This window comes from Odontesthes bonariensis, chromosome 8 (assembly GCF_027942865.1).
Source record: "Odontesthes bonariensis isolate fOdoBon6 chromosome 8, fOdoBon6.hap1, whole genome shotgun sequence".
Classification (NCBI taxonomy): Eukaryota; Metazoa; Chordata; class Actinopteri; order Atheriniformes; family Atherinopsidae; genus Odontesthes; species Odontesthes bonariensis.
The window spans coordinates 33,612,170-33,637,566 of record NC_134513.1 but is presented as its reverse complement, the minus strand read 5'-3'; the positions used below and the strand labels follow the sequence as shown (position 1 = coordinate 33,637,566).

The following is a 25,397-nucleotide window of genomic DNA, read 5'->3' as shown; positions in this document are numbered from 1 at the left end:
CTAATTAAATGGTTTCTAGCTTTTTAATCTTCTTTCTGTCAAATTTGATTTTTTTCATCCTCAAAGCAAAATTTTTCCAACCAGAGTTATTTGTACTCCAGTGTGGTTCTTTTACAGCAGCAGATGCTGCTCACACTGATATTACTTGGGCTTTACATGTGCACTTATGAGCTGTGACAGAGCACAAAGTATATGAAATATATGTATATATATATATGTTATAAATGCTCTCCTCTGACTTTCTGTGTGCAGACTCGTCTCTTCCATCCTTCAGATTCAGCTGGCAGGCCACACTGTTTCCACTCCTGTATAGCTTTCTTTTGCCACCTCTTTTTGTCTGAGTACACAACAGTTTTGTCAGTTATACTCTTGCAGTGGCTTTTTGTCAACAAAATACTGATATGAAACAGTTTTTTAGTAACATTTCTGTGTTTGCTTCTCCTTTAATCTTTTCTATAGTACAGAAAACAAATGTTTTTATCTGCACAGCAACAACATTGTTACATGGAGTGGATTTTATCACCTGATTTAAACTTTGGTGAATAAAACTTACAGTTTTAACGGCTGTAAACGATGCTAGTGTCCCTCTGCTGATGGTGCCAGTAAATGTTAAATGGACTGTACTTGCATAGCGCTTCCATGACCACTCAAAGCGCTTTCACCCTAAATGCCACATTCACTCACACACTCGTCTTAGTTTAAATAGGCTACACAGTGCTTTTAACTTGCACATCCCAGTGGGCGCATCGGTAGGCAACATGGGGTTCCGTGTCTTGACCAAGGGCGCTTCAACATGTGGCCCGGAGAAGCCGGGAGTCGAACCACGACCTTCCGATTGATAGGTGACTTCCCGAGCAACAGCCGCCCCGTAAGCATGCCTTTTTAACGTTACCAACATATAAACGCATTAATATTCAACTGATAAGCCATGACCCTCCGATTGCAGCAGACCCAGAGAAAGTTTTCTGGCCGATTCCATAGGAATTACTTTCTGTGGTGTTGCTTTTTTGTATGTTTTCATTTAGTTTTATTGACTTTTCCCCATAAACTGGGTTAAACTCGTGGTTAGAAGAACATTTAAAACCCCAAATCAGCTGGTTGCTCTCTTTAAATTCAAATAAGTTTTAGCTGTTTAGTGTCATCTCAAAGCACTCCAAATATACAATTCAATTCATTGTAATATAATTAGAATCTCATTAAATTCTAATTCATATATATAAAATAAAAAGCTGAGCTAAGGAAACCAACAGATTGCACGGAAACGTCTCTTCGATCCAATCCCACTTCCTGAGCATGCACAAAGCGGCAGGGGACAGAAAAAAACTCTGTTTTAATTGCCTCGACCAGCTGGGGGTCTAAAAAGAGGGGTCAACAAGCACAGTTCCACCATACCAGGCATACCTGCTGAGAAAGAGAAACACAAGTTAATGACAACAGTAATGTCACATGTTCATGGAGAGCAAACAGAGCAGAGGGAGGAGAGGTGCATCATGGGAGGTCCTCCAGGAGTCTGGGCCTATAGCAGCATAACTATGGGATGTTTCCATGCTTCACATAAAATAAAAGCATTGCAGCAGGGAGTGTAAGAAGCATTAAAAATACATAAAAGAATATAAAGAGAAACAAATAAAATAATTTAAATTAATTTAAAAACAAGAAACAGTCTAGATAAATTCAAAGATACCGTGCAGATTTCATGCATAGACACATGAGAAAAGAAATGTTTTTAACCTGGATTTAAAAATGTCTACATTTGGTGAAAGTTTAATCTCCACTGGCAGTTTGTTCCACTTGTTTGCAGCATAACAGCTAAATGCTGCTTCTCCGTGTTTAGTCTGGACTCTGGACTGGACCAGCTGACCTGAGTCCTTGGATCTAAGAGCTCTGCTGGGTTTATATTCTCTGAACATATCACAGATGTATTTTGGCCATAAACCGTTCTGGGATTTGTAAACCATCAGCAGGATTTTAAAATCTATTCTGTGACTGACTGGAAGCCAGAGTAAAGATTTTAAAACTGGTGTGATGTGTTCAGATCTCTTAGTCCGGGTTAAAACTCTAGCAGCAGCGTTCTGGATGAGCTGCAGATGTTTAATGCTCTTTTTGGGAAGTCCAGTTAAAAGAGCGTTACAGTAATCGAGTCTACTGGAGATGAATGCATGGATGAGTTTCTCCTGGTCTTTTTGGGAGAGGAAACCTTTAATTCTGTTGATGTTTCTGAGGTGGTAAAAAGCTGCCTTGGTGACAGCTTTGATGTGGCTGCTGAAAGTCAGATCTGAGTCTATCAACACTCCGAGGTTACGAACCTGGTCAGTGATTGTAAGGGCCCGAGTCTCAAGATATTTACCAATGCTGACCCTCTTCTATTTGCTACCAAACAGAATGTTCTCAGTTTTGTCTTAATTGTAGAAAATTCTAGTTTATTTCCTCCAGACACTGACACAGTACGTCTGCTGGGCTGCAGTAGTCTGTTGACAGAGACACATAAAGTTGTGTATCGTTTGCATAACTGTGATAATTGATGTTAAAGTTTTGTAATATCTGACCCAAAGGGAGCATAAAGAAGTTAAACAGAAGAGGTCCAAGAATTGACCCCTGGGGGACTCCACAAGTCATGGCCACTCGCTCAGATTCATAGCTGCCAATAGTAACAAAATAACTCCGGCCTTCTAAGTAGGACCTGAACCAGGTAAGGACCGCTCCAGAAAGTCCAACCCAGTTTTCCAGCCTGTGCAACAGGATTATGTGATCTACAGTATCAAACGCAGCGCTGAGGTCCAACAGAACCAGGACTGAAACACAATCTGAATCAGTATTCAACCTAATGTCGTTTAACACTTTGACCAGAGCTATTTCAGTTCTGTGATGACGTCTGAAGCCTGATTGAAAGTTATCAAGACTTCCACTTTCATTCAGAAAGTCTTTGAGCTCGTTAAATACAACTTTCTCAATAATTTTGGATATAAAAAGAGAGGTTAGAGACAGGTTTGTAGGTGTTCATCATAGAGGCGTCTAGAGTTCTCTTCTTTAGGAGTGGCTTAAAGGAAAACTCCGGGGCATTTGAAGCGCAATCCCATTGCTAGAGGTTGTCAAATACTGATAGTAGGACACAGGCTGGTGCAAATCTGCGCTCCCTGTGTGGAGATCGCGCTGTTTGCGCAGCCTGTCATGCGAGGCTAATACGTGGTGGCTAGGGGCAAGCGCTAACCCTTCCACGTAAAACAACAACTTGCACACTGCAGAAACGTCACACCACTTTATAAACCATCCGACAATAAAGTCACAAGCCTTACCATCAAAACCATATGCATGGTTCTCACATTACTGGCATGGGCACGTTACAAAACAACTTTATAAACAGCATGTCACTTACCGGTTAGTTGTACGCTCGCGCATGTGAAAGCCCAAAAGAGTCGATGGACGATAATCACATATACAAAACAATTAATCTTCTCTAGAAAAACTGCGTTCAAGTATTTAAAACATTACAACAATACATGCCCAGTAATATTGTTGTAATGTTTTAAATACTTGAACGCAGTTTTTCTAGAGAAGATTAATTGTTTTGTATATGTGATTATTCTCCATCGACTCTTTTGGGCTTTCCCATGCGCGCGCCTACCGACAAGAGGTAAGTGACATGCTGTTTATTAAGTAACGTCCCCATGCCAGTAATGTGAGAACCATGCATATGGTTTTGATGGTAAAGCTTGTGACTTTATTGTCGGATGGTTTATAAAGTGGTGTGACGTTTCTGCAGTGTGCAAGTTGTTGTTTTACGTGGAAGGGTTAGCGCTTGCCCCTAGCCACTACGTATTAGCCTCGCATGACAGGCTACGCAAACAGCGCGATCTCCACACAGGGAGCGCCGATTTGCACCAGCCTGTGTCCTACTATCAGTATTTGACAACCTCTAGCAATGGGATTGCGCTTCAAATGCCCCGGAGTTTTCCTTTAATGGCAGCTGTCTTTAGTGACTTAGGAAAAATGCCTGATGCCAGTGAGCTGTTAACTATTTGTTGGAGATCACTTTCTACTGAGGTAAAAACAGTTTTTAAAAAGTCTGATGGTATTACTGTATGTCCAGAGTGCAAGTTGTTGATTTCAGATACCGAACTGTTTCCACTAGGATTTTTAAATCAACAATATTAAATTGTGACATAACGTCAGAGTTATTTCTAGGTTTTAGACAAAGATTAGTTTTCTTGTTTGTCTGTGTGGCGTGAATGTTTTGTCTAATTGTTTTGATTTTTTTTGGCTAAAAGAAGTTGGCAAATTTTTTTGGGGGTTTTACTGTTTAGGAGGATTTGTGAGTTTTTCAACCATAGAAAACCGAGTTGGAGAATTGTTGACATTCTTATTAATCATTTCAGATAAATGCAGCTGTCTGTTCTTGCACAGCTCATTGTTATAACTACGCAGGCTTTCTTTGTACAGCTAATAGTGAATCTGAAGTTTTCCTCCACTTACGTTCAGCTTTCTTGCATAGTTTTTGACCGTAGTGGTGTTTCTTCACGGTGTTTTCTGTTTGCTCAAGGTGCTATTGATTCTTATCGGTGCAACAGCTTCCATTACATTCAAAATGTTCAAGTTAAAATGATCCAGCATTCCTTCAACCGACTCTGTGCTCATTGTTGGTAACATAGCTATGGCCTCCCTAAACTGAGCACTTGTTTTCTCGTTAATGTACCTCTTCTTAACTGAGAAGCTGGTTGTTTGAACATTCTGAGTGATCAATAAATCAAATAAAATACAAAAATGGTCAGACAAGGCCAAATCAATAACCACAACAGAAGAAATATCAACACCTTTAGAAATGACCAGATCCAGAATGTGACCTCGAAGGTGGGTAGGTTCCGTTACATGTTGCCACAAACCAAACACGTCCAGCACAGAAGAAAATTCTTTGGCATTACCATCCGTCATATTATCTATGTGAATGTAAAATCAAGATGAGATGGTTAAAATCAGTCGAAATAACAGACAATAATTCAGAAGATTCATCAATAAAACTTGCACAGTGGCGGTCGGTGGCGTAGTGGGTTAAGCAGCCGCCCCATGTACAGAGGCTTAGTCCTCGATGCAGCGGGCCCCGGTTCAACTCCCGCACCGAGCGGCCCTTTGCTGCGTGTCTTCCCCATCTCTCTGCTTCCTGTCGCTCTCACACTGTCCTATCATTAAAGGCATAAGAAGCCCCCAAAAAAACTTGCACAGTATCCTGGAGATCTGTTAATGATTAAGAACAGAATTTTGTTGTGTGAAATTATGAAGTCATTAACTAACAGTGACTTATTGGACAGAGATCTAATAATAAGTAAGGCTAGCTTTGTGGAGTTTACACTGGTCTCTGTTGTATTCTGAGTTGTACGTGGTACTGTTAACAGATTAGATTCACCCAGCAGGTTGAGTGTTTTCGATTCCTTCTTTTACTAACTAATACAGGAATCCTACTGGGTCCCAGCTTGTTCTCAGAACAGCTGTCAGTAGTAGGACTACTATAGCAGGGACTCTGAACGCATCATCTTTGTTTTGAACTCTGGATGTTCTGCTGCTCCTTGAACATCCTGCACATCCCCGTGTGCTTTATCAAAAATGAAAGTTTTTAGCCTAATCTTAAAGGTAGAGAGGGTGTCTGAACCCAAACTGGCAGCTGGTTCCACAGAGAGGGGCCTGATAACTGAAGGCTCTGCCTCCCATTCTGCTTTTAGAAACTCTGGGAACCACAAGTAAACTTTCAGTCTCAACATTTTGGATAAGCTGGAGGTTTTTCAGAGAATTTTTGGGACAGCCCAACAATAAAGAATTACTGTAGTCCAATCTTGAAGTAATAAATGCATGGAGCAGTTTTTCTGGCAATATTACGGACGTGAAAGAAGGCAGTCCTGGAAACCTGTTTTATATGTGAGTCAGAGGATAGATTCTGGTCAAAAATAACTCCAAGGTTCCTCATTTGTGTGGATGTTGTAAATCCCACAGCCTGATGTGAGTGGTGGACAAAAGCAATATTTACGGTAGAGAACACCGTTTGCAATTCATGAAAATAAATGAATGCATTTGTCTTCACTTCCCAGCTGCATAAGACTTTCTACACGCCCATACTCAGAGTTTAGTTGCCCCGGGCTACTGTTAATGCCGAGCTTCGCGATATAATTTGCAGTTCTCAGAGAATGAAGTGTAATCAGTACTGCAGCAAGTTTATGCACATATCACAATCACACATTGTGTTTTCACCTCAAGGATGTGGAAATGTTCACATTCCATTTAGTTAATGTCCGTGTGAGGGGCCCACATTCCTATTTCATGTTCACTGTTTACAAATCTATCTAATGTTTACAAATCTATCTCCTGTTTGGAAACTAACTATTGGAAACTATACTATCTAACAAAATCTATAACACAGGAGGCAACACCTACTGCACATCCACAGACAATCGGAAGAGGCTCCAGGATGTTGAGGCAGAATTTGGTGCAGGATTGAAGTCTGCCATCTTTTCTGCCTCAATAATGTGAAATCTAAAGATGTCTTTGAGATGGCACTAACTTCTCTATTTCTTTACCTGCTGTTCTCACTCCCAGCATCTTTAACATGCCTGCAGTCTTTTAGAAGCCTTTTTGAAGATTTGTGCAGCTTTTAATGTGCTCTGCTACTAATGTCTGTTTTTACAGTATTCATGCTAAACTGGAGGAAAAGGTCTGCCATTCAGTGAGCCTTTTTTTTTTTTTTTTTTTTTTAAAAAGGATAGTTCCATTTATTTATTTGTTTGCTTAATAGATATGAATCCTCCCTAGAGGATACATCTGGATGTTACAGACGATTATGAAACTTTTCTGGAAGTTATGGAACCACTATAAGCTCCACTTTGCTGTTATTTCTTAAAATAAAAAAAAAAACTCAATAAATATTATTTCTCTCAGGCTGTTCTGGTTATAATAGCTTCAGTTATCCTCAGTTAAGACTTTTAATCTCACATTAAGATATTTGGACTTAAGACATCTTCACTGTTTTCCAGGTTTTGACACAAGTCCATTATTAATTCTTGCTTCTAGCCAAATATGGATCAAACATAAACTAGCTGCAATTAGCTGTAACCCCTGCTTTCTTGTTGCTTAAATAGTTAGAGTTCTATGTTCCTGTGTTCATCCATGACAAATAAATTACCTTAATCTTAATCTTAGTCTGTTGTAATATTTTGGGCTGTTTGCTTTGCTCTGATTGTTGATTTCTTTTATTTCTCAAGTTTATCAACACTTTTTTAAAAAGATGAGGTTAAAGCACATGCACTGTTTCTCTGGAAAACCTTGTGATTCCTATAAAGTAAATTATTTTATAATTTTTCTCTCATCCTTTTGAAAACTGGTGCTAAACAGTCGTGTCCTCTCTGGAATATTCCCAATCTTCACCTGTCAGTATCTAATCCACACCGGGAAAGATTTATTTCTAAGAAGGTGTGCTCGTTTATGTGTAGGCAGCAGAGAATGACGCCGTTTTCCTGTGTCTTCACAGGAATGGCAGCTGCAAACTGCACACAGGCTCTTCTGTCCTCAACTGTTGTCTCTGAGGACATTTTAAGTGAAGTGAGGCCCACCTTCACTTCACTGCAACACTGAGCCTCCTCTTACAGCTGCTAATGCACAGGAAGATAAACAGGACTTGGCTTGTTGATTGTCTAAACTTGCTACAAAACCCATCCGATGACACATAAACCACAGACATGGCAACAAAGCGTGGTTTTAATCCCTTTCTGAGAGCTAGAACTAAAGATGTTGATCGTCACAGCTGATATGATGGCTTCTGAAGCTTACATTAATGGTTATTATGTTACTTAGATAATTAAAAACGTGTTATAAAAACGTTTACTGTGTTTATTGGTAATTCTGTCAATTAAAGGCAGACGTTTTGAGCCATTGAGACGGTTGTAACTGATTTGAGTACCACGTCCCGACTTTGTTTCAGACGTGCCATTGATGTGTTCTCGGTCAACAGTGAAGCTTTGTGAAACAGATGAAGACAGAATGGCTTCTTGGTAGGATGAATTCATTGCTGCTTCCGTCTTTTATTCATAACAGAATATCAGCAGACATATTCCTGAGGTATAAAGCTCAAACAGGTGTGTTATGTATGATGGCAGCAGAGAGAAAAGGGTTTTGACAAGTGATGAAGGAGAGAAGAACGTAGGCCGGAGGCAGAGCCAGCCCTGGCTTGTGTGTATAGCGGCTTTGTACATACACCTTCTCACCTTTCCCACCCTTCTCTCATTCTCATTCCTGAAGCTCACATTCAGTCACAAAGTTCTTTTTTTTTTTTTTTTAAATCCACTCCCATGCGTCCAATGAGCTGACCTACCCAGGAAAACCAGCTTCCGACCCTTCCCTGGGTTGTTTTTTTTTAAATTCCTCTCTGACTCACAACATCACTTCCTCCCCCGTAGTTTCCATCATGAAGGAACATGCAGGCTCATCAAGCAGAAAACAAGACTGATGTTGGTTGAAATGCAGCAAAGCTTGAAATCATTCTGCCGCTGCTTGTTCCATTTATTAGCCAACTAAATGTCTACTTTATGTCTATTTGAACTTGTGTTCAGTCAATCTGTGTGTCTGTTGTGTGTTCAGGTTCTTGGTCGGGTGCTGCTGCTCCAGCTAATCGACGACCTGGTGAGAGCTTACCGCAGCAATGAAACATGGTCGTTACAGTTACTGAACAGCACTCGCGTTCACATCCTCCCGACGATGAACCCTGATGGCTTTGATGATGCAGGCACACACTGCCAGTACAGCCAGGGCAGGTACACAAACACACTCCAGCATCTAAGCAGAAACTGCGCCTCAGCTTTTTTTTATCCTCTTTTAGCTCATAGGTTTGCTTTTACTGCTCATTTTTCAAAATGAATGACCACATTTGCACCAGGTGGAGACCTATAACAGATATTAAAGGCTATATTTTAAGAGCAGGAACTTTCCCTAGAGACAAGGGACTTTTTGAGGGTTCTTTCCATAACTCCCTGTATGCTGTGGTGTCTCAACAGGGGCCCAAACTAAGCATAGGGTGCGGCTTGCAGCACAAAACATTTCCTTTTTTCTATGTACTTTTAATGTCTTTCACTGTTGAGCTATAACATGACCACCCGCCTATTGTTGAGTACTTTTTCTGACAGAACTGTCCTGACGCATGAAGGCATAGACTTCACAAGACCTCTAAATGTGTGCTGTGGTTCCTGTAACCATCTGAGTGTTATTAACCACCATGCTAAACACGGATGATCACCAAATTTGCCAAGGAAACAAAATTAGGTTTTGCTGAGGGTGTGTCCGCTGAGGACCCCGATTGACAGATCTCAGATGAGCTCAAATGAACGACATTAACAATCAAACAAAGCTTGTTTTAACCGAAAAAAGTGAAAAGTCACAGATATTGATTTTTTTTTTTTTTTTTTTTTTTTTTTTTTTTTTTTGTCACCAACATTGTTAAATTGTGCAATTTACATATTTCATGGTGTATATGCCCTACCAAGGATCATACATGGTCCATGGCCGTGATTCAGTGTATCCGTTGAAAAAGGGTCATCCCAGTTGGTAAAAGTTAGTGAACCTACCAGGTAAAAACGGAGGCATGTGTTTGCATTGATCCTCAACTCTCTATCACCATGGCTCTGCACAAAATAGATCCACTGAGCATCTACTGACCGTGGCTTCTCTTTAAACGTCAGTTCTGTGCAGCCCCTTCTGGCTCTTCAGAAAATGAACCCGGTATGCGTTTTTCTTGTTCTCATTATTCCTCTGCAGTCTCAGTACAATTAGGCAGTCAAATACAAATCTTTGAAATTGCTTTTCTCTGACTTTAAGTCCCGTACATTGCAAGTTGCGTCCTCTATCGATCTGACTTGTTCATTACATCCCACAGATGTTTGATTGGATTGAGATCTAGAGAGATCGAAGGCCAAGTCAACGCTTTAACCTTGTTGTGTTCCTCAAACCTTTTTTACGGTTGCACACTATCCTGCTGAATGGTACATTGTCCATATGATGTAAAAGAAAAGGTGATTCATGAGACTAAGCCATCCATCCTAGATGCTTTTTGCAGTGAATGTAGGTCACCTTCGTACACCACGGCAAAGCATTCATCGCCCACATGTATCAACATGTCTTGGCTGCCATTGATCCCGATGCTGGTTTTCTTGGACCGCTTTAACTAGATCCTGACAACTGCAGACGGGGAAAATCCGGAAAGAGCTGCAGTTGTGGAGATGCTGTAACCCAGCCGTCACAATTTGACCCAGGTCAAAGTTGCTCCCATCTTCATGCTTACCAATTTTTCTGCTTGCAACAAACCGACTTCAAAGATGGAAAGTTCACTGGCTAGATGCCATAATAACGAGATGCACATTTTTTTCACTTGGTCTGTCAGTGGTCTCAATGTATGGCTGATTGGCTTAGTTCTGCCAGTCTGTCCCCACTGCAGTTCAACCGGCAACAACTGAAAACTTGTTGTAAACACAACATTCAACTTCCGCTGTTCATGTCTGGGCTTTGTTTAAGCCCTGTTCCCTGTGGTCCGGTCCGTGGTCCACCGTTCTCTTTCTATACAAAGGAGGTGGACCGTGCCAAGTTAGCTGAACCCACAGAGACACAATAGATCCAACAATGGGAAGTAAGCCAAGTTGAAGCAAAATTTGTTCCGCATCTCTTACAGTTTTAGCTCTTCTTCTTTAAACTGCTGAGGGCTTTATTTTTTAACAAATCCTCAAATGTTCATGTGTTGAATGCAGAACTCTTTGTAGTACATGATTTGATTTGAGTAAAGGCAGCGAGTTGAATTCCCTTGTGGAACTACAGCTCCAGAAGGGAGGGCTGACCACTGCCAGATACCCCTTTCACACACAGGCAGCCATGTGATCTGTTGTTAAAATAAAAGTACTGATCCCGGAGATGGAAGCTGACAGTGGACATGAAATGTTCCTGTTACTTTAAAGTATTTACCCAAACGAGAACACATGCGTGCAGCCGCTGTGTTTGTTGTGCAAAGGCTAAACTATTCTATGCTCCGACGCCCAAAATACTCTGATTAGCAGGAAGCCGCACACACACACACACACACACACACACACACACGCATTGTTGATCTGCATCACACAGACACATTATAAACACACTTAAAGCCTTTAAGTGTCCAATTATGTGTTTTGACTTCATCTTCTGCACTATTTATAGCAGACTGCTGTGTTTGTGCGTCTTTGTGTTTGTCACAATGAGATGGTGAAAATCTGTTCACACAGCCTCATTATGGAGACTCACCTCGGCAACGTTATAATGCAGGGTTTATATTTGGCCTAAAGTGAGTGTGTGAGGAGCGTTTAAGGTCGTTTCTTTCCACATCTTAGAAGGAAATGCAGCACCAGAACATTTTCATTGATTCCCACTCAGCTGCTGATTTTATTTCCTGTTGATGAGGAGACAAAAACTGACCATCCCCCACCAAAGAAATTAGATCATCAAGACTTGTTTTAAAGCATTTATGAAGAGGAAATACAAACGGGTCAGATATGAGGTCACTATGATTCATGATGTCATCCGATAGAGGTCACATGATTGAGGTCATGTTGATGACCCTCGTTCTTATCATGACAATACAGATCCAAGGAGGTTTGGCTCATGTAAACTCATAAATTCAGTTAATAAGAGAAGATAACATTTAAAAGAGGCTTGACTTGAACCAGGATAGAAAGATCAAACTAAACCAAGAAGCGTTTTTATTAATAACCAACAGATTAGCCACTAAAAGATGTGCTGACATTAATCAACCAACCATCATCTTTAATTAAAAGACTATCCAGATCCTGCAGCTTCAGTTTTATTCAGAGAGCAAATGAATTGACGGTGATGATCGTCTGCTGGCTTTTCTGCATGCAGCTGAGAAATCTTCCAGGACATTTGATTTCAGCAGCTGCTGTTTGAATAAAGAGGCACTCACTTCCTGGATGCAGTCAAAGGACCGTGGGAAACGATGTTTTCAATCCATGCCTCGCTCACTGAAGCCTTGGCAGCGGTCGAGCAGATTTAAACGCACTGCGTTATTTTCAGACGCATCATTGAGCCGTGTCAATGTAAACAAGCAAACAAAAAAAAAAAAAGTAAAACGTACTCGATCTGGAGTTAAATGAAACGGAGAGTTTGGAATTTGTGCTTGAAACAGGAAAACAGTTCTCGAAGACAGTGGACAGCAACAGTAAAGTCTCTTCATGTCGTTCCGTGCAGGATGACTCAGTCAATCGATCCCCATCAGAAGTAGAGCCCCTGGTTAACATGACTAATGGGGTCCCATAACAAGAATAAGTATGAAAGTACAGTAAGAAATAGCTGAATATATTTTTAATGAACTAATGCTAATACTAATATTTATATTTTGAAAGATGCATTTGAATGAAAGGAAATGTAAGAATAACTCATAAAAGGGACATAAAGTTGTGTGAAAAAGAAGCGCACCCTCTTTTAAAAGATTTGTATACGTTCCCCTTCATTCATTCAAACAGACCAAACTAAGGCAGGAATAGAATCATTGTGATTTTTTTCAAATAGGAAGTGAGCATCACAGAGTTTTGGTTAATGAGGTGAGTCTCATTTTGCTTGATGTCCCAGATGTTCACACGTCTGTGCGGCTCTGTGGTTGCCTTCACTGCTGACTCAGACCTATATGCTTCCATCCCACATTTTACCTCTGTACCGGTCGGATGATGTATAACCCCTCCAGTGTTTTCTGGGTCTGCCCCGGGACTCTACTCCCTGTTGGACGTGCCCGAAAAACCTTCAAAAGGAGGCTCGTGATATCTCTACCACGGGCTCCTCCCTCTATCTGCAAGGCTGAGCCCAGCCATCCTCTGAGGGAAACTAATTTCAGCCGCTTGTATCCGTGACCTCATGACCCCAGATCTTGTGACCGTAGGTGAGGGTTGGAACAAAGATGGACGAATAAAGCTTTTCTTTTCAGCTCAGCTCTCTCTTCACCACAGACTGGAGCAGCGCCCTCATTCCTGCTGATGAAGCTCTAATCACATTAGCCCCAATATGGATTGAACTGCCTTTGAATTAGTTGAAAGTTGCTGAATTAATCTGACCGATTAATGACCAGTTGGTGTCTCTCCGTCTCGTTTAGGTTCAACCACAATGGCATCGACTTGAACAGGAATTTTCCCGACGCTTTCTCTGGTCTACGACAGCATCAGCCGCTGAAAGAGGAAAAGAGGGAGTCTGAGGTAGGTCATGTGACCTGTTGTGCATTCGTCCTGTTGTCTATGCTCAACACGAAGTGCAGGGATCGACATCAGCGTGTTGGCTGATCGGAGCCTTTAATGACCAATTTCTATTCATTAAGGTCCCAGCTGACAACAGACTGTCAGTGTTACAGCTCTAATTTGCATAAAACTGCTTTTTAGTCACTCCTGGTTAAGGCATCAAAATGAATTGGTTTCCATCAGGAAAACTATGGGTTAGCTTCTGGAAAAGATTTCTTTCTTTCTGATGCCTCACCAGCATCACTAGACGTCAACATTTGGCTACTGTTTCATGCATCCTCTATTAAAGTCTTTTTGAGTATTATTCATGTTAGAAATGCAACTAGATCTCTGCTCTGGGATGATGGACCAAGATGAACTCAACTGATAGTCTCTATGTAATGTAAAAAAAATCTTATTTTCATTGTTGAAACTACTTACTGACGCTGGATTTTAGCCCATCTTTTATTCAATTCAATATAGTTTGATTTATATAGTGCCAAATCACAACGAATGTCATCTAAAGATACTTAAAAGACAGAGTCCTATTTTTATCGCTTAATTCAATTCAAATTCAATTCAATTCAAAAATACTTTATTTATCCCAGAGGGAAATTAAATGTAATTAAATTAAGGCTAAGAGTTGTTTTGTCTTCACTGCCTACAACGGTGATTATTGCAGTCAGTGTCTGTGTCTCAGCACGCAACACACAAAAAAAAAAAAAGGTAGAGGTTGATTAGGAAATGAAAGCTTTGTTCATCTGCCTTACCTGGCACCAATCTTCTCCTCTTCTCCCCAACAGCTGGGCCAAAACCACTCCCTACCACAGTGACTAACAATGAATCCTATGCGATCCCACAGAAGGAAATATTCTTTCACCATCGCAAAAGCACAGTTCATTTCATCCTGCAGCTTCAAGCACTATCTTTACCTCTTTATGTGGATTAATCCGCTGCTGTGAATAGTACCTATTTCATGTGATTTGATAGATACTACAAATAAGTAAACCAGTTCTGCCCTGTAAACCATTTTCTATACCTGCTTTATCATACTGGGCTGGCCTATCCCAGCTGTCATTGGGCGAGAGGCGGGGTACACCCTGGACAGGTTGTCAGTCCATCATGGGGCCACACAGAGATAAACGAGACAAACAACCCATAAACCCCTATTTAGATAAATAAAGCTATTTAGATACGATGGTGCTTTAAGTCAATCAGTGATCACCATGTTGCTCTTTGATGTGTTCCAGGTGAGAGCTGTGATTGGCTGGTTGAGGACAGAGACTTTTGTTCTCTCCGCCAACCTTCACGGAGGAGCTCTGGTGGCCAGTTATCCTTATGACAACAGCAACAGAGGTAAAACTAACACATGCAACTGCTGTTATTATACTGCAAGAAGTCAGACAGTGGTATGATTCTCAACAAGGATGCTCAAAGTCCAGAAAGAATTAAACAAAAAGACCAGTGATCATGTTTTGACATATGTAAGTGACCTTTTAAGGGTTTTCTGTCCTGTAAATGAAATTGTGGAAAAGGGACAGAAACCAGAAACAGGACCTTAAACTCAGTCAAATGATCCTGGCAGAATTAGATGTGGTTAAGCAGGATTCTAGTAGAACTTCACAGTTTTCTGGTTGTTCTTAGTTAGTCAGTAGTACTGCGCCCTCTGCTGGCAGCCTAGACGCAGAAGTTAACAGGTGACACTGAAGGAGTCGGTCCCTGAAGGCTAAAACAACCAATGGTCACATGAGAGGAAGATCCTGGGTGGGAAATAAAACACCAAAAACAAAGAAAATCACGGTTAAAGCTTAAAAAGTTTTTTATTGACTTAACCTTTTCTCTCTCAATAAAACACTCAGTGGTTTCAGATGCGTGCTGTACAAAAAGAGCTGCCATCTTCCTGCCAGTCAAGAGACGAATAACCAGTATTTCCATGCTTATATCCACAGGCAGCGAGCTGGTGGGCAGGGCCAGCATCGCCCCTGATGATGACGTGTTTGTGCACCTGGCCAAAGTGTACTCCTTCAATCACGCTTCAATGCACCAGGGTGACCTCTGTGAGGATAGCAGACCCTTCATGGACGGCATCACCAATGGATACCAGTGGTATCCTCTGCAAGGTCAGCATACCACAGTCGCTCTTGTATTTTAGGATGAGTGTATTCGGGGAACCAAAGAACAACCCACCTTGGTTGGAGCGACAGACTCGAACCAAATTGATACAATATAAATCAAATGAAAAGTAAATTACACAAAAATATTTCCTATTTGGAGTTGACGCACGACGAGGAGCTACTGCGTTGGTCATCACTCCTTGCCCTCTCTGGTTTTCTGCAGCAGACACTTGATCACTGCAACCTGAACACATCTGAAGAAACTCAACCCTATAGATACAGAATACATAGGTTTAAATCTTTGGGTTTTGGATTGTTGCCCTGACAAAATAAGACTATTAAAAATATCATCGAAGGACACAAGGTCATAAGCCTCCTCCAAGTCCACAAAACAGACTGGATGGTCAAACTCCCATGACCCCCCCAGTAACTCTGTGAGAATGAAGATCTGGTGTTCCAGATCCTTCCACTGCCCAATGATATTCTCAGTTCAGGTTTGCAGTTATCCTCCCAGGACAAACAGCCTGAGACAGGCCCTGCGTCCCCTTTCTCAGTTGCCGAATGGTTTGCCTGATCATCCTTGAGCAGGTACCATCTTTTAGCCAGACGGTACCTGTCAGCTCCTACAGGTACCGCCTGGAACAAACAAGCTTAACATGCCTCCTTCTTCAGATTGATGTCTTCCCTAACCGCTGGTGCCAACCAGCAGCTCTGCCAGTTATCTCCACAACAGGCACCAATGAATTCTGGCCACAGCTGCTGGAAGCTGCATCCACAATGGAGGTCCTAAACATGGTCCATTCGGATGCCATGATCCGAAACTCCCACTGTAGTTGAGAAACATTCTCCCGGAGGTGTAAGTTAAAGATCTCACGGACGGGGGCCTACACAAGATGTTCCAAGTCACCCTCCCTGCCCGTTTGGACTTACCGAGTCTGTTCACCAGTCTTTCACGCCAACAGAGCCAACTCACCACCCAGGTGGTGATCAGTTGGCAGCTCTCCCCCCTCTTTTCACCCGAGTGTCCAAGACATATGGCCTCATGATACAACTAAAGAGTCAATCATTGACTTTTGGCCCTACGGTTGCCTTTTAACAGGTACACTTATGAATCCCCTTATGCTTGTAATGAACAATCAATGACTAACATAGAAGTTCCCCAGAAGAACAATGGAATCCTCAGGTGCCACCTCTTCCACGAAACCACTCAGAGAAGTTTGGTGCATACCCAGAAACCACAGGCAGAACCTTCCCTCAGCTGCAGTTAAACGATCCTCTCACTTACTGGGGCGAACTCAAACAGTCCCAGTCCGTCTCCAGGAGCTTGGTTCCAGAGCTGTCGCTCTGTCGAAGGTGAGCCCAACTACATGTAGTTGTTACTGCTTCACCTCTAACATCAGCTCAGGCTTTCCCCACCAACAAGGTGACATTCCAAGTCTCAAGAGCCAGTTTGTGACTGGCTGTGAATCTGTGAATTCAGCATGCTCAGCCCAGCGTGTATTCTTGTCTATACTTAATTTGTAGAGTTCCCTACATCTGACGTTCCAGACTGGACAATACTGAGAATTTTTGTGTGTGTTTGTGTGTTTGAAGGTGGGATGCAGGATTACAACTATGTGTGGGGACAGTGTTTGGAGCTGACTCTTGAACTGTCTTGCTGCAAGTTTCCTCCATTTAAAGAACTTCCCACTCTGTGGATGGACAACAGAAAGGCTTTGTTTGCGTTCATCCAGCAGGTGCACCTTGGTGAGTCTTTTTACCTGTAAATCTCTCCACTGACAAAAATGTTGTCATTACATTTGTTTCTGTTTGTGTTCAGGGGTGAAAGGTCTTGTGATTGATGGCTCGGGCGTGCCGGTACAGAATGCAGTGGTGGAGGTCAAAGGTCGCAGTAATATGTGCCCGTTCAGAACCAACCAAGATGGAGAATACTACAGGCTGCTACTCCCTGGAAACTACACCTTCACTGTAAACACACTCGCTTTGTCTGTCTGTTCTTGTGATGAGTCCTGTGAAGGGCAACCAGAGCCAAAATAACAAACCCAACCCTGATACGTGCAACCAAATTATTTTAAAGTCGGGGCTCACATCTTTAATAGATAAAGAAGTCCAAAACCAGTGCCTGATCTGGACCAGAAATGAGACATAAAATGCAGTTAAAGCAGAAAAGACACCGCTTTCACTGCTCTTAGCTTTTAACAAATCGTGTAACCTTGTATGATCATGACAATTTCTCCTCAAATCCACTTTTAACCTATGCAACTAGTCAGATGCCAGTTGAATTAGCAAGTGTGTCCAAATTTATTGGTACTGAAACATGTAAAACAAACCAAAAGACCTGCTATGATACGAGTTGGCCCAGACCCCAACAAAACCATTAAAGATTGGACCTGAAGAAAGTAAACTTCTGAACTCAGAAGCCAGAATTCCACCCAAACTGCTGCCACAGAAATTAAGAGGGTGTTGCTAATCAAATGTACTGGTTAATTGATCATCATAAAACGTAAGCACCCCTATAAAAGCAGAAGTTTTGTCAGTTTGCTGGTCGAGAGCATGCAGGCATGTGCGGGAATGTGGGATGGGTTATAAGGCCATTTCCAAACTATTTGGAGTTCATCATTCAGTGAGTACAGAGAGAAAGATTATTCACATGTTGAAAACACTCAAGACAGCTGTCAATCGTCCCAGGAGTGGACGTCCCAGCAAGTTCACCCCAAGGTGAGACTGTACAATCAGAAAATAATAATAATAATAATAATAATAATAATAAAAAATAATAATAAAATAAAAAATAATAATTGTTTCTTTTGAGCTTTTGTTTTGGGATTGTTCTGAGTCCTCAGTTTTCGCATCAAGAGGAGTGCTGTGAAACTAAGAATGTATGTTTAATATCAGTCAGTTAGCATCTATATACCACAGTAGATTGTGGATAAAGTATCGAAGCAACTACCAGCTGATAAAACACCACGAAAAATGGAGACTTATGTATTCACATTGACTGAGAGGATCTTTGTTGGGCATATGGAACTGAACAGATTTTGTTTTAAAGAAAAAAAGAAAAGAAAAGAAACTGTAAAAAAAAAAAAAACCTAACATATCATGCTGGTGCTTAAAAATTTGGCTTTGTTCGCTCATTGGCATCTTTCTGTGTTTCTGATCTTTCTGATGGACAGGTGACGTACCCAGGTCACGAGGTTCTGACAGAGACTCTCAGCATCCCATATGGTCCAGATCACTACTCCGCCATGAAACACAACTTCCTGTTACGACGCATCCTGAAGTCTACTAGCCCCACCCAACCAAACTCCACCCGAGCTAAGTCCAACAAAGCTAATCTCACCCAAGCTAACCCCACCCCTACCTGTAACTACACGTTACACCTGGAAGGAGGTGGAGCTATGCCCAGGCCCTCATGGAGACGTCTGGCCTTGGGAATCAGCTTCGTGGCATTGCTGCGACTGCTAATAGATTAAAGTTGTCCAAGAGGTCATCGTGACGTCCAGTGAGCAGAAGGTTGCAGGTTTGAGTACAGCAGCAGTGCCTGACCTGCTGGAGTGTCTCTGAGCAAAACACTGAACCAAACTTTAAGACAAACACCAAAAGAAAAACCTCTGAAGAAAAAGATCTTTTGAGGTTTCTGAAGTGGTGTGTGGAGACTGGACTTTGGGTCTGCCAGACCCTGCCAGCTTGGGGAGGATACAAATGAACTAAAGGGGAGCGTTAAGCTGCAGAAGAAAGTAGAAGGAGATGCAGAATAGTTATGATCCTCAAAACAATAGAAGTTGATGACTTCTTATGGGGCAAAAATGCCTTTTCCACATGAAACCTAAAGCACGGCTTTAAGAAGTTAGATTTATGATAGCTGGATTCCATTTTGATTCGATCTTTTTTAGTTACGAGGTCTTGGTAAGGGGCACAAGCTGGGTTTCCGTCCACATATAGTATAAATTGAATGTGATTGTACCTACAAACAACATAGAATATTGTTTGTTGGAAAATGTCAGGTGGTGCAACTTTTTTGTCACTAGCCAATTCAACTCAAATTTAGTTGACTTGCTTATTAAGAGTTGGTGCATCTACACAGATGTACTGTTTTTGTTTTGTGTGGTATCAATTCACACAAGTTATTGATACTCAAAGGGATAAAAAGGTGACGAGCTAGCATTAGCAACACTTATCCGTCACATTAGCAGAGCTTGTATACTGCCTGAACAACGTTTTGACACTATTTATTTATAGAAAATCCTTTCTCCCAGAGCAATGAACTCTTTAATACAAAAGGTTGTATTAAATGTTGGCGCAGTAAGCTTTGCTAGCATGCTAGCTTCATGCCTTTCTGGTTTCCTGTTGCCTCTAGAATCCAAGGAGGAGTTAGCTTGCTTTTGGTCAATTTACCATTAGATTGGCACAGAAGTCTTTACAGGTTTTTTATTTTTTTGCCCCTTTGTAAAATTTTATAGACCTCAGAAATTCCAGGGAAAACACAATTTTATCCAACAAAATTTGGACATATATGCAGGTTTTTTAATGGGGAATTGTCTCCTTTCCAATTGTCATGGACTTATTTGCCTTCCTGTTTTTTCCGACACATCATGTCTAACTTAAATTACTTAGTTTAATTTTTAGAGCTGTCAAAGTAAACTTGATGTGTCAGATAGATAAATTAGTTTTGTAATACAAGTGAATAATTTATTAAATTCCCCATCCAAACTTTGTTTTGGAAATCAATGACTAATTTTGCTGGGGAAAATGTCTGTTAAAATGGCCTAAAAGCATTTGATATATCCTTTTTTCAAGTCAATTTGATGTAAAATCAGGATTTTGTAGTAGACTTTGACATAAACAGGTCCATCACCTTAGATTTGCCATAAGACAAACTATATAAAATAAAAGATAACGTACAGTTACAAAAACAAATTTGTAGGTGTATGTAACAAAAACATTGATAATCACTAAAACACTAATTGTATAATTGAATTGAAATGTGTCAACGGTGTTGAATATTATTTTAAAAAGATATCAATTACTTGATAATTATATTTCTTAAATTTTGTGGCGCAAATTAGTTCCTCTTCTGTTTTGGATGCTGAAGCCGTCCCCTTAACTGTTGCTCCTTAAAGTCTCTAATATGACAGAATGTACTTGGTACAGCACCCCAACCACCAACAAATTTAACAATAGTGTGCCAATTACCCTTTTTAGTGTAATATTTCCTGAAACTGCAGCTCCTAACTGTAGTCATGTCTTAAATGAGTCCCGGCTCATAGCTGATAACTTTTCTGTCTAGAAAAACTCTGCAGTTACGAGGGGGAACAAAGATGTTGTAATTTTGCATCAGCTGGTTTTTAATTTTACTCTTACGCTATTGGACTAAGCGCTAATGAGAAGCTGGAGGGTCTCTCTCCTCTTTAGTCTGGACGACGAAGCGTCCATGACGTCTCAAAAAGGTTTCACATTTCAGTATGTCTGACCACAGAACAGTTTTCCGCTTTGCGTCAGTCCATTCAAAATAAGCTTTAGACCAGATCATTTTCACATATGGCTCTTTCTTTGCATGACAGGGCTTTTAAACTTTATGAATTATGATTATTATTAATTAATTGAATTCCAATTGGCTTGAATTGGACTTACTATCTAAGTGCCTTGAGATGACATTTGTTGTATTTGGCGCTATATAAATAAAAATGAATTGAATTGAATTGAATTGAATTAAACTGTGGATGGCACGCTGTGTTCACAGACTGATTTCTGGAAGAGCTCTTGAGCCCATGCAGGGATTTCCATGACAGAAAATTTACTACAGAATGTAGTAAAATGTCTCACTTTAAACATTTGACGTGTTCTTGCATTCTGCTTTTGCATAGTTTATGAGATTTGGACATTTATTTCCATTTTACACAACGTACACAACAAGTTCTCGTTGGTTGGTAAGAACCTGACACTGACAACCAACAACTGAAATGTCTTATGGACATCGCTGTTTGCTGGTTACAGTAAAAATACTTCTACATGGTTTTAATGTTTTTATAATCCCCTCTGTGCTCAAAACCTGTGCCTACTGCAAATCATTTGTTCGAAATATGAGCAAATTATACCTTTATCACTTAAAGCTATGGTAGGTAATCCTAGAGAGCTAGCAAGAGAGCTAGCAAGATTCGAAAGTGTCCCCTCCTCTAAGCTCCACCCCCCCCTCCCCATTCCGTCAGTGCTTCATCCAAAGCCAGTAGAACCGCGTGTGCACACGGAGCAGGGAGCCGACAGAGGGGGGCGTAGGCAGAAAGCAGAGGCATCTGATTGGTTTTTTGTAGGCGCTCCAATCCGAGATCAGCATCCCGCTGATCTTGGATTGGTCAGCTTTTTCTCAGTCCTGCAGCTGCCACAGAGGTCTGATTATTTTCGTCCCTTTTTCTAAATACATCTTGTATAGATTTCTCTCAGGATACACGGACCATTTCACCCAGTATTACAAAATGTGTTTCTGAACAGGATTACCAACCATGTCTTTAAGACAAGCCCAACGTTAGTGGGATTTTTGTCCAATTTCAAAGAAGTTTAACCAATTTACTGCAATAGCAAATGGAGGTGCTTTTATAGTATAATTATTAATTTAGAAATAACATAAGAAAATTAACTACTGAGTAACAGTGTTGTATTTGTAATGAAAGACATGACACGAAAATAAACACCATAAAACTCAGGATAAAGGGGGAAAAACTCAGCAAAGTAATTCTATTAAGCTGTAGTAAAAATGGAAACCCAGAGTGCAACATTCTCCTGCACTATATACGAAGGTTATGTACTCTTGAAGGAATGAAGAGTTTTAAATCTGGATTGTCTTTCTTCAAAAGACATCAGAGAGATTGTCGTGGGAGGAAAAAGCTCCACTGCCTGAGGATTTGGAGTCTTCCCTGCTGCGATGTTCCAGTGTGAGGGAGATTTATTACAGGTGGTTGTGACTGTAATTTTATATGTGGGAAGGAACACCAGAAATAACACTCGCTAGAAGAAGATGGGTTTTTAGAAAGGGTCAAATTTAAACAAGAGGAAAAGGCTTTACAGCAGTCGAAAGTGGAAACAACAGCAAAGATTGTAACATTACTGCTACTGTTTGATTAATGATGAGTGATTGAACAAGTTCATGCAGTGTTCTCCCTCTGCCCCTCCATCCTGAAGCTTAATAATGAGGGTCAACACATGATTAACAAGGTCGATAATGAGATATTTCTATTGTTTTCTTTCTGTATTTTATTGTGAAATACTGCATAGTTTATTGTACTTTGTTTAGTCACAAAAACAAAGCAGTCTGTTGAATCCTCTGCTACATCACGACTGGCTGTAAAACAAAGGGGTCTTCCTCCGCTGCCGCTTTAACATCAGGTTGATCTTTTTCATTCGTGCGAAGCAACATAACACAATACCAGACATCAACAAAGCAAAACAGACCAAAATGCAAGCATGATAAAAGAAGCCGAGTTTCCGTTGCTCCTTTTGATTCTCTTTTAGATTATGTGAACAAGTAAAGGTAAATGGGAATGTTGAATATGCAAACGCGCACATGAGGTGGTGTTTGCCTGCTTCAAAGAATCACGACTGACTTTTCAAAGAGGAAAATGAAATTACTCTCCAGCTTTTTCTAGTGGGAGCCATCGAGCTAAACTCTTTCCTGATGCGATTTAATATCCCAGATCTTCCCCTAGATTAAACTCATTCCTGAAGACAAGTTCTCTTCATTCTTCTCATGTCTATGTCTCATTGTCCACCACAGTTGTTGTTTTGTCTTCCTCAAGGTTTGTTTCCTGTTAGTACAAAAACTTCCTCTTCTTCAGATAGATAGATGGATTGATGGATAGATAGATAGACATAAGAGATAAAATTACTCAAAAGCACAACCTAGTGGCAGAAGCTGGCACCACATGTATGTCAACCAACGATCAATAAATCAAAACAATGTGCCTTGTACAGAAGTTAAAAGAAACAAGCTTTTAAAGGTTGATTATCTGCTTAGAAAAATAAGAGGCAGTCAGTTTAGCCTCACCTCATGAACTCATCAGATTTTGTACTCGTCCTTGGACTCGAAGCTCAGCCAAATCCCATAACGATACACATATTTTTAGATTCTGTGTAACAGTGTACCTCATTATCTCTATGAGAAAGCAAACAAAAGTCACCAGAAAAAGCCCATTTTCCGTACGATGATCACATTTAGTTTTTATCTGGTGGTGTGTGTAAAGCTGTGACTAAACGGCAAACAGGAAGTATTAAAAGCTATTTGGACGAACAGTCAATGGGGGCCACTTTGTAAGTATGTAAACAAATGGAGCCTTAGAATAATAGGTCTCCAATTGTAGCCCCAGCAGAAACCCCTGGAATGCAGAGACATTTTATGGATGTTTGAGGGGAATTCTAAGGCAAGATTATGATTCTTGTTTGTAGCCTCAAAGCCCCAACATTATGGGAACTGGAATATTTGGTCTGAGCTCCTTTTATTCTCCAACACAGCCTGAACCCTCTTAGACATTTCTTTAAGCAGTCTTCAGGAATAGTTCTCCAGGCTTCTTAAAGGACAGACTACGAGTCTCTCTTCAGTCCATTTTCTTACATATAAATGTGTTGAAAACCTCTGTTCATATTGACCAAAACTACTTATACGCTGTTTTAAAGAGTCTCAGATTCGGAACCATGTACAAAATATGCAGGTGTGTATCAAGTTCTGATCAGCACCAATTACAAAAATAGGTTCATCTCATTCTAAGTAGCTCATGCTTATTTAGGGAAGAAACCCAGCCACATTCAACAGATTCATCCTAAGTCGAACGTTATTGTTGCCAAAAATCCGATTTTTTTTTTTTTTCTACTTTTTGTACGGTTTTGATATCAAACAACGCCTCCTGTGTTGGATCTGCCGTGGCTGCAGGCATCCGTCACGCCTGAAACATCAGACCTCAGTATGATTGTTGCCTTTCTTGTGATTCGTGTTCCATTCGTGTGTTCATTCACACTGTAAAACTACACACTGAATGTTGTTGTTGACTTTGGCCTGAAGGAAAGTGAAATATACTCAGCCTGGTTTTAGAAGGAAATTTTATTTAAATTAAAAAAAAAAGTCTTCTTTATTCACTGGTGTGTCTTCTTGGTTTTGTAAATGTTGTAAACCTGAAATTCTGCTCGCTTGGTCGTAACGTGTTGTCAGCAGTGTTCTTTACTTAAACTTTAAAGCCAACATAACCAACTTGTTCGATTTGAAGGCCACAGTTGATTTAATCAATTGTTAATTTGATTGTAATTGTAATTGTTGTAATTGTAATTACAACAATTACAATTGTTGTCTTGTAATTGTTTGATCTGCTTGTTTTTTTTTCTGTGATTTTATCCTAATCACTTCTTTTAAATGTACCATCGCTACAAATTGTTTTCCATAAATATTTCAACAGCTTTGTCTGTCTTGAATGGAATTCCATATTTGTTCAAATTTTCTTTATTTTTTTTAGCATAAATTATTTTTCATTCAATCATTTCTGACTTGAAGTTCTTTTTTTACTTTTATTCAACGTTTTACTAAATTTGTCCTGAATGGGCTTCCATACTTCTGTGGCTGGCAGTGCTGGGTTTGATGAGTTGAGGCTCGCTGAAGTGTAGAGTTGACCAGCAGACAACTCTCTCCACAATAACAATAAAATGAAGGCAATCCTTTGAACTCAAATCCTCCGGGTGAGCTGCAGCAGGTTTAGCAGATAACTTTATATTTTGTTTGTCCACTTTCTCCTAGAAGAGCTCAGGAAACTGAAACCCCTTTATAGAGACTTGGCAGTGCAAAATTCTGCATTGAAATGTGTGGATAATTTTTTAATTAATCTATAAGGAAAATAAGTTATGAAGGAAATTTTGTTGTTAGCTTTTAGATGTGATTAATTGGGCTCATTTAGCATGACCAAACATGAGGATATTTCACCTTTTACAACTTATTTCTGTTGTAATTGCTGCCACTTAAGTTACTGTGGATTAGACACATGCACCATCCTTT

The 25,397-nt window shown here is 40.5% G+C and overlaps 1 protein-coding gene across 1 annotated transcript in view; it reads left to right on the top strand.

The window, feature by feature from the left end:
* Positions 1-24,773, top strand: part of cpm (carboxypeptidase M) — a 38,917-nt gene extending 14,144 nt beyond the window's left edge. Inside the window, exons 4-10 of the mRNA XM_075472252.1 lie at positions 8,611-8,783; positions 13,145-13,244; positions 14,513-14,618; positions 15,212-15,382; positions 16,970-17,122; positions 17,196-17,344; positions 18,550-24,773. Coding sequence (XP_075328367.1) covers positions 8,611-8,783; positions 13,145-13,244; positions 14,513-14,618; positions 15,212-15,382; positions 16,970-17,122; positions 17,196-17,344; positions 18,550-18,849 — 1,152 coding nt within the window. The 3' untranslated portion in view covers positions 18,850-24,773. The remainder of the gene's footprint in view (positions 1-8,610; positions 8,784-13,144; positions 13,245-14,512; positions 14,619-15,211; positions 15,383-16,969; positions 17,123-17,195; positions 17,345-18,549) is intronic.
* The last annotated feature ends 624 nt before the right edge of the window (positions 24,774-25,397 follow it).